General features: G+C 55.4%; 1 protein-coding gene across 1 annotated transcript; it reads right to left on the bottom strand.

Annotated features, from left to right (window-relative positions):
- Positions 1–3,526: 3,526 nt before the first annotated feature.
- Positions 3,527–6,487, bottom strand: PROX2 (prospero homeobox 2). Its single transcript, XM_030483810.1, is given in 4 exon segments — positions 3,527–3,712; positions 3,811–4,005; positions 4,179–4,283; positions 4,925–6,487. Coding segments are annotated over 4 exon segments (2,049 nt in total).
- Positions 6,488–10,005: the final 3,518 nt, after the last annotated feature.

Raw genomic sequence — 10,005 nt, 5'->3', positions numbered from 1 at the left:
GTAGATGAGGCCCTTAGTGACATGGTTTAGTGGTGGACTTGGCAGTGCTGGGGTAATGGTTGGACTTGATCTTAAAGGTCTTTTCCAACCTAGTTGATTCTATGATTCTCCACCCTGCTCATTTCTGCACCCAAGCTTTAGTGGTTGCACCTGAGCTGCTGCGAGCAGGCTGGTCAGCTGGGGCACCCCAGAAGGGAGAATGCAGCCCTGTCTGTGGGGCTCTTTGCCACTGTATCATCAAAACAGAACTTCTTATTGCTGAAGCCAACGGAAGAACAGTTCAACCAGTTGCAGCTTTGAAGCTGGCAGAGCCCCACTCCCCAATTTCCATCTCCTGCTCCATGGATCATGCTTATATGAAATTTCATGGTATGCAAAAAGAAAAAGCTTTTGCTCTGAGCTAGAGCTACCAGTCTGTCCTGGGGGACCCCGCAGGGTGCTTTATCCTTGAGACTGATCTCCACAGTCTCCCCGTGCATCGCTTCACCTTCCCCTGGAGTGGCGCTGTGCCTGCAGCAGGAGTAAAGAAAAACCAGAGATGTTTTATAGCTTGTCAGAGTTTCTCCTCGAGCTATTTTGGCAAAGGGGATGAACACTCACTAGTAACTTCTTCAAGGTCTAATTAGCTGTACACGGGTAATAAGGGCTCTTATGGTAAGTAATAACACAGGTGAGCACATAAGGGTTCTCGGGGCCTCTCCAGCTTAGTCAGTGTGGTCGCATCTCCCTCTTCTGGCTGCTACAGGACACCAGCAGCCTGCAGGCAGCGATTTTTAGTGCTTTGCTGCGGTTCAGCAGCAAAGTGTGGACTGGGTGCATTGCTGTGGATGGGGTATGAATGCGGTTGGAAAGGATAGCCCCGAGGAATTGTTCCCGGGGGAGACAGTTACGGGTGGCTGTGGGCTTTTTGCATGCGTCACAGAAACGTGGATAGAGGGAAGGGAAGGAAAGGATTTTAAAGATGAAGCTGAATCAGCAGTAGGTGAGTGCCTACTCCCATTGCTTCCTCGGGTCATTAGTGGGAAACGGTGAAGCAAGAGCCCACCCAAGCCGGAGGGTCACTGTGCAGGCAGCGGCTCTCTGTTCTCCCTCCCCAAGCAGACACACTTTGTCAGTGAAAATCTCCCTGTGACAGACACTCGTTAGCCTTTGTTTGAAAACCAGCTGCTGTATCGTGGGCACTGCTAGAATGTGAATGGAATTACAACCATACCCTCCGCAGCACAACAAGTGAAACCCTCACTTCTTAAGAATTCACACTCTATTTCCATTACGCTTCAGGCTTTAGAGTAACGCCAGCATTCCCCCCTTCCCAGCAGGTGTGCTGCCTTCTCCATACCAGTGCTTCTATGACCTGGAAGGAGGGAAGGCCATTTGAGTCTCTCCTTCCTTCTCTGCCAGGCTGCTGCTTTCCAAGGCCCTCGCGGCAGTGTGGGGCTGTGATTCAGCTCACCCAGCTGTGACAGGGGTCACATGCAGCTGGGATATGTCCCATGGGCAGGGACACCCTCTACTGGACCAGGTTGCTCAAGGCCTCATCCAGCCTGGCCTGACCAACCTGGTCATGCTGGTTCACATTTCACAAGAGCCAGTGTAAAACAGAGCTCTGCAGTTCCTGCTTCCTTGCAGATTTATGGCAAACACTAGAGCGAAAATATTGCTCCAAATACTGGGTCCAGTCCAGTTCAACATCATTAATGATCAGATTGTGGATTCTCCCTCCTTGGAGATACTCAAAAGCCATCTGGACATGGTCCTGGGCAAGCAGCTCTTCATGGCTCCCCCAGGGTTTTGTTCCAGCAGGATGTCTTTACTAAACCTGTATCTATGTCCCCTAATTGTTTACCTATGGCCAGAAGAATTTGCTAACCCCTTCCCTGTGCCAGGCCACCGTTTCCTTTTCCAGCAGCATCAGTTCTGCCTACCCAATGCATTACGTAAGCTCTGAGGTAGTTATTGCCTTCAGGAACAGCTCCATCCTGTCCTTCATCATGCCACCAGTAGCACTGCTCGGATGCTGTACCTTTGAGTCTGGCACCCGTAGGCTTTGGGATGTGTCTCATCAGCCTCCAACGCCTCCTTCCTGATCCTTCTGACAACGAGGAGCAGACTGGCCCTGAGGCACTGGGGTGAGGTTTAAACCAGAACATTGGTTAGAGGGGGCTGCTCAGCTTCGCAGGGATGCAGCAGGAGGAGTATGCCCTTTTGCTGCAGTGTGATTCTTTTCACAACAAAAGGCAAGAAATTCCTAGGGTAATACTTCAGAGCAGAAGTTATCAGAGGTCTCTAGGGATATAAAGGGGTAACTTTATATGTTTATTTAAAAATGGATCCAGTAAATTTGGTTTTGGGGTTGTAAAATATACAAACCTCCAGAAATTAACACAGTTAGACATCACTGACCTCCCAGAGCCCTCCTGCCATGTGTCTCCCAATACCTCACTGCTCTTCACAGCCTTTCCACCCCATTGCTGCTTCTGCCAGGACAAGAGAACCCTTAACACAAAATGCTCTGTCATGCTCCATCAGGTGGAAAAGGGGCCACCAAGTCCTGGTCACAGGGAAAAGAAACCTCCTTGGGTTTATAGCCCTACTGCAGCGGAGCTGCAGACATCAGGGCCCAGCTCCTCACCAGCTTAAAACCCGCAGGGACTGAGGAGTCCCAAACAATGTGCTCCTCTTTCACCATGGGCAGGTTGCAGAGCTGAGATGTTTGGGGCAGTTTTGCCAGCAGAAGCACAGTGTAAAGGGACGCAGGTGGGTGTTTAACATGACGCTCTCCTCCCAGGCGATGGGCTGATGGGGGCTGGTTGTGCTCACTGCTCTTCTCCAGCATCACAGGTAGTACTGCTTGCCAGCGGTCCCTCCTGGGCTGCTTCCACCAGCACACACTCACCTGCTTGGCCACAGCACGCAGCTGCCTGGGAGGCTCTTGCCAAACAGCACAAGGGAGGCAGGAGAGAGTGTTGTTCATGCTGTCTACAAAAAAACCACCACTGTTTTTATATCTCCCAGACAGGGTCAGCTATCCTCACGGGGTGCTTGAAATGCTGGAATTCACCAGCTGTTTTCTTTGGACACTGGTGTGTTATATCTGGACAGAAACCGAGGCGTGCTGTTGGACTGAGCACATCCACCGGCCTGCTGTGCCAAGAAAACTTTGCCCACTGCTAAGACCTCTGCCTGCTTTGTAAACAGAAAGGCTGTTTGCCCTGACCTGTGGCCCTCTGGAGAAGAGAAGGCAGGCAGCTGGCCCAGGGTCAGGGGCAGGGCTGCGGCAGGGTGATTTCCCAGGCTCCAACCTGATGGCTTCACCTCTATCCCTCCCCTGGGAGGGTCTCTGGCAAGACCCTACCAGTTTTGAGCACAGGAATAAAACACACAGCATAAAATCCCAGCACCTGAGGCAAGTGATACACCTCACCCAGGCCAGAAAGAAAACACTCAGAACAACAGACACTGCACAGAGCACCCTTGAGGTGCTTAGCACACGGTGGCTGCACACAGGACCCAGGGCTGCTTTCACTCAGCTGCGGAGCAGTTCCTGGGAGCATCTGACAGCCTTGAACCCTTCTGGGATGTCGCTGTCCAGTTTGGAAATGATTTTGTAAATGGGTTTCTTCCAGGAGGGGTCAGCGTCCTTGCCCGCCTTGACGGCACTGAAGAATTCCTGCAGCGTCAGGCTGGCCACCTCCAGGAACCGGCCTGGCACCTGCGGCAAGACAGGCATCACCCCACAGCACCACCGGCTCCCCCTCACCCAGCAAACCCCACCACCCTGCCACCCCTTACCCCAGCTCCCCTCCTCACCTCAAAGTCATTCCCCTTGTTATAGTGCATGTTGAGGGCACGGAAAAGCTCCGAGTCCCGGCAGACCCGGAGGGTGCCAGCATCCACAACGCCCTCCAGCAGCGCCTGCCGGGCAAACTTCTCCACCTGGATGTAGTAAAACTCACGGAAGTTGCTGAACCACTTGATGAGCTGGGAGGTGATGCAGCGGCTGAACTGCCAGGGGAAGAGCCGGAGGAAGGACAGGTATTAAGCCAGTTTGGAGCCTCCTGACCCATGAGCCCAGCCACGCACTGCTGGCCTGGGCCCAAACCCAGCCCTGCCCCAGAGGACCATGACATGGGGGTCTCCACAGCGCCTCTCCGCACAGAGATCCAGATCCACTTTACCTGCACATCGAGGAAGTAGGTCTTCAGCAGAGTGGAGCTGGGGTAGCGGGTGAAGAAAAACATCAGCTTGGCCTTCTTCAGGTGGCCGGGAGTCAGTGCCTCCTGCATCTGCCTTGGGGTCAAGGAAAGCCTGCCCACAACAACCTGACTGGCTCAGCGTGTCCCTGAGCGCTGGAAAGCCTGGAGACAGATTGGACAAGGACAGTGCCACTGCCAGCAGTGACCCACGCTGGTCACTGCCTTGTGACCACACACATGCCTTGTGCCCACGATAACCCTCCCCAAGGCCTGGCACACACATGCCTTGTGCCCACGATAACCCTCCCCAAGGCCTGGCAGCAGGATGGAGGGGGTTCATCACTGGATGGGCAGCCACTCTATTTTCCCTTTGGCCTCCCCAGGGCAGCTGCTGCTGCTCCCCACGGCTCTTCCCAGGCTGGTGGGAGCAGAGATTTCCATGAGGCATCTGTTCCTGGCATAGGATGATGAGAGCACCAGGATGGCCCAGGAGCAGGCTTGGGAGCTCCTGACCTCTACCCCCAGCTATGCCAGCCAGCCAGCCCTGAGGAGCAGCAGTGCCCCTCCATGGCTCAGGACCCCTTTCCTGCCCACCCCATTTTAGCCCCCTGTGGAGCAGCAGGGACCCTGGCCCTGGGGAGTCCAGCAGCAGCTGTGCTGAGCTCTGGGTCCAGAGGACATGGGGAGCATGTCCAAGCCCAGGGACCTCTCCAGCTGCCCCCAAAGGATATATGTGTGGAGGTGAAGGGTGCCCTGTCCATCGCAGCCTGCAGCTCTCCGCAGCCATCCCTGCCAGCCGGCAGCAGTGCCAGGCCCATGCCAGCAGGGCTCAGGGGTTGCTGCTGCTGCTGCTGTCTCATGACCGATGACCTCAGTTTGACGGTTCCCCAGTGCAAGTTGAGGGGTTCCAGAGGACCCCTCTCCAGAGAAGAGGGGGTCCCGCAAGAGCTGCTGCCCCAGAGGCTGTGCTGGCTGTAGCCCAGCAGCTGGCTCAGCAGCTGGCTGTCCTGGATGGGGGCAGCCAAACCCAGCGGATAGCTCATGCTGGGGGCCTGAGAGTTTTTTCTGACCCCTTTTGAACTGAAGGAGCCAGCATGAGAGCCTGGGCTCCTTGCTGGAGCTCCTGACAGGGCCTCAGCCTGGGGTGAACCCAGCGAGCCCAGTGTGTTCCTGGGAGATGGCTTTGAAAGTGGCTTTCTGCACTTCCCAGCAGCAAAATGCTCTCTCCTGGCATCTGGCCCTGGCGCTGGGAGTCTGCGGTGCTGCTGCAGGAAGTGGCTGGCTGCCTTCGGCCAGGCAGTCTTCAGAACAGAGTCCACCACCCGGGACATCGCCTCAGCCAGCTCATGCTTCAGTGCCTGCGAGAGGGCCCTCGCTGCCGAGGACAGGCCACCTGTGTCATCTCTGTCCTCCTCCTCCTCTGGCCCTTGCACCTCCAGGATGCTCCTCCAAAGAGGCACTTTGCGTGGGTCACTGCTGGCAGTGGCACTGTCCTTGTCCAATCTGTCTCCAGGCTTTCCAGGCAATGGATGTGCTTTCTCGGAACCTTCCTGGGTTTGGGCAGTGTCCACAGAGTTGCAGACCTGGGAGAACTTCTCCTGAAGCCGTCTCAGCTGCTGCTCCAAGAAGCAGAGCTGCTCCTTCACCTGCCGGCAGCCCTCGGCATGGGGGGTGCCCTCCGAGGGGGCCACCTGCTTGGCTGCCCCTGCGCCCTGCTGGGGCACCCTCGGCTTCCTCTTGCTCTCCCAGGGCATCTCACGACCCCTCTCCCTCTCATGCCCAAAAGCTGCCTCCAGGCTAGTGCCAAATGCCTGAGGGGTTGGTGGGAGGCTCATGCCTTGGATGATGCTCTCCACCCTGGCCCGCTTGGCTTGTAGGTGCTGGTCGGAGAGCTGATCCCATAGGTGCTGGTCAGAGAGCTGGTCCCTGTCGCCAGCACAGGGCACGGGAGCCGGGGCACAGGTCCTGGAGAAAGCCAGGGCTTGTGCTCCTTCTCCAGGAGATGCACCACACTCATATTCCTGAGGCAGGGCCACTGCCTGAGAGGAGGGGAAAAGGACGGTGGGATCCAGGCTCCTGCCAACCACTGGGTGGCTGAGAAGCTGCGATATCAGGGGTGCGCTGGGGGAAGGCAAGAGAGAGTCGCTCTGGAAGCAGGGCTCCAACTTCAGCCGCTGGCCATGTCCTGAAGTGGCACAGTCTCTGTCCTGCTCAGGGCCAGTCCTACTACTCATCGTCTCTTCTTCCTGCCAGGACACCAGAGAGCTGACCCTCGGCTAGTTGAGGATCATTTCCAGTGACAGACTGGCAGCGTCCCCAGGTGTCTGATGTTTCAGCCCACTAGCAGCATGGAGCTGGAGAAAGAGCAAGAAACATCAATGGGCAGGACCTTACATCACAGCTGTCTATGCACATGGCCAGAGATTTTTAGCGCCAGATTTCCAGGGCATCCCTGTTCCCCTGCAAAACCCATTTAACCAGAGAATGACCCAGGTACTGCAAAACCCAGGAGCAGGCTAGCGGGTGATACATGACAGCAGCAACTGTCACAGTTGGCCACTGTCACAGCTGGCCACTGTCACAGCTCCCACCTACCAGCCAGGCAATCCTGGTGCCTGGAGTACATTTCACATGGTTTGTACCCTGGATGTGCCCAGCAGCGTGGACTTCCCACACTGCCACTGCGCCTGCACTGGAGGCACCTGGGGAAACTCCCCTGTGGGCTGTGGACTCAGGTACAAGGGTGGTGAGCACCCGACGGAGCCCTCTGCCACGCACACCTGGGCAAAGGTGGCTTTGGGTGCTCCTTGTACTGACAGAACATAGGGGCAGCAGCAACACCCCTGGTGAGGCACTCATGGCACACAGCAGCTAGGCCAGGGCATGGCTGCTGCCTGCTTCTGCTGGCACCCAGCACCCGCCACGAGGGCCCCAAGGGCATGGTGATGGGCTATGGGTCTGGGGCAGCACAAACAGGCTGGTGGAAAGGGGCACAGCGAGGATGAAAGTGGGATGTGACCTGCTGTGAGCAGGACACACCGGGATGTTCAGTCTAACACAGCAAGGGGCTCCTAGGCACTGTGCAAAACAAGTAAATAAAATAATAATAAACCTGAATAGAAGGGATGGGGATTACCGAGGAAGAGAAAAAACTACTGAGCCAGCATCCCCAGGCTTAAAATTGTCACGCTGACCCTAGGCAGCGATCCACCCCCTCCACGTGTTGGCTCACTCAAACAGCTTTGCACAAGAAGGTGCAAAAGCTCATATCCTGGGCAATTACGGGATAACCGTCCCTGTGGGATGCTTCTTACTCATCCACATTAATTAGCAGTAGCTTTGCATCCCTGAAGGAGGACAGTTTATGTCTTTTCCAGACACTTTTAAAGTGTCTGAGATTCTTTTGCTATACCCAGAAATGTCTGATCATTTTCTACACCGTCAGTATCCTGTCCCTGTGACTGTCTGCTCCACGGCGAGTCCTCCAGACTAACGAGCAGTGTAGGAAATGAGTTTCTTCTCACTGGTTTTTAGCAGGTTGCCTTTCTTTGAACAGCGCAGTATTCTGGGCAGGCATCTGGGAGAGCTCTACCTTTTGCAGAGCTCTAGCCTTGACAAACCAAGTGTTTTCTGGGTTGTCCTACACCACTTGTTGCTCTCCTGTGTTGTCTCCCCACCCTTCCCAACCATTAGGGCTTTATTTTCCTAACAGTCTACCATAGTTTACCTATGGCCAGGGTTAGGTCAGTGTGCCAGCAGCTCTCAGCATCACCCCTGCCCTTGTATAACAAGCGTTACCATTGCCTGCGGCCACCTCTTTGCCTGCGGTCACCTCTTTGCCTGCCAGCTGCTTCCAACAAAGCTGCACGGCAAACGCAATGCAGTCATAGATTTCATCCACCCTTAAGCCTTTCCGCATGGCATGGGCATGAGGCAGCCGGTCCTGCCACCTCACTCGGTTTGTTACAGAAACACCTTCTTTTTGGCACTTGGTCACAATTTCTCACCTCCTCTGTTTTTGACAGCAAGGCCAGACATCTTACCTGTCCCCTGTGCTGAGGATTCCCAGCCCCAAAAACTCTGGGCGATACATCCCTCATAAGCAGATTGGGTCAGAGCTGGCAAGAAGCCCTCCACTTGTCTAAAGCTTCCAGCACCAACATCTTTCTGCCAAACATTGGAGGGAGGGAGCAGAGCCTGTGGTGTCAGGCTGTGGCCTTGGCTCTCTCCCCACCATCCACAGCCTCCCCAGTGCTGCAGGATCAGGAGGTGCTGCCCCAAGCAAACTGCTCCTGCTGATGCAGCCCCTTCCCCACTGAGTTAGCAGATGCATGCTTTGGTTCCTACCCTTACTACTGGCCTGCACCATTATCACCTTCCAAAACACCAAAAAGCAGCTGAGGCTCCTCTTACCTGATGAAAAAGACCGAGGAATGAAATGAAGATGCTCAGAAGAGAAGGTAAGCGTGTCCTCTCCAAAATGGGAGTCATCCCCCCCTGGCTCCCCAGGTGCTCCTTGGTGGGAGAGCTGTGCATGGAGCAGCCTGCCACCCCCCCAGCACTGCAATCCCCCCTGAGCCTTCCCCAGCTGCTGCATCCCTCTGTCTTCAGCAAGTGGTCCCATCCTGAACCGCTCACACCTCCCCACTCCACTCACATCGGCTCCAGGGCTGCAAGGAGCACAGTGCCCCGAGGACAGGCATCTGGGGCTGTGGGATGCACAGAGGCAGCACCTGTGTGTCCTCCCGCTGTGCTCAGGTCCTTTAAAGAGGGAGTGAGGAGGCAAGAGGCAGCCAACTGGCTGGGAATGACTTCTGAATATGCAGATGAATGTCCAGGAGGTCAGGTCCAGTGCCTGCACGCAGCCACCTTCCCTGCTGCTTGGCCATCTCCCAGGCTTATAGCCCCCTGGCTCACAGTCACATGAGCAGAGGGCCAGGCGAGCAATTCCCCCCTACAATTTGGCCTGGAACCCCCATCCAGGAGCCAGTATGGTGAATCAGTGGTGAGATGATGCAAATACACCTGTGCTAGAGGCAACCAGTGCCACAGGCAAGGAAGGAGCTGGCCTGGTGCTGCCCAGCTCCCACAGAAAGCACCCTGGCACTTCCAACATTCCCTGCCATGTGGACATGGAGGCATTTTGGCTGACCTGGAGGTCTGCGGTGCAGGACATGGCCAGCAAATTGAACAACACAGGAAAAGCAGCAACACCAAGCCCTTGCTTATCACAGGGTGCTTTAGAGACACTGTGTTAGCCAGCAGCGCCAGCACCGCTTTCAGCCGAGCACGCCCCGACCCCAGCCTCAGGACAAACCTACCTGCCCCAGGGGCACACGTGGTTGTGAGACGCTTCGTGCAGGAGCTGTGGGGTGGCTGTGTTGTCCCAAAACTAGGGTCCGTCGCCCGATGTGCAATAGCCAAATCCCATGGACAGAGCCAAGGTATTTGTTTATTCCCAGTTTGTGCAAAAAGGGGTGCTGGGTGGCATCCCACAGAGCTAGCACACCCCCCATACAGAATTCACATATTTATACAGTTCAGTTCAGGTTGGTGACTCCCCGTAACCCTCCCACCACATACCGATTGGTCACTTAATTTACATGAGGTTACATCACTGACTTCTCACCACGCATGCTCAGGGAAGGGTCTTTAACCTGGGCAGGGGTCTTTTGACCTCTGGACATGATTTTTAATATTATAATGAGGATAGTTCATCTAAAGGACAGCCTAATCATGTCTTGCTGACACATCGGAGCCATATCTTGCAGATGTCAATGGGTTTTCAGGATGCACCAGTCTTCAAGGA

This window comes from Strigops habroptila, chromosome 4 (genome assembly GCF_004027225.2).
Source record: "Strigops habroptila isolate Jane chromosome 4, bStrHab1.2.pri, whole genome shotgun sequence".
In the NCBI taxonomy this organism is placed as follows: Eukaryota; Metazoa; Chordata; class Aves; order Psittaciformes; family Psittacidae; genus Strigops; species Strigops habroptila.
This window is presented reverse-complemented; position numbering and strand designations above follow the sequence as displayed.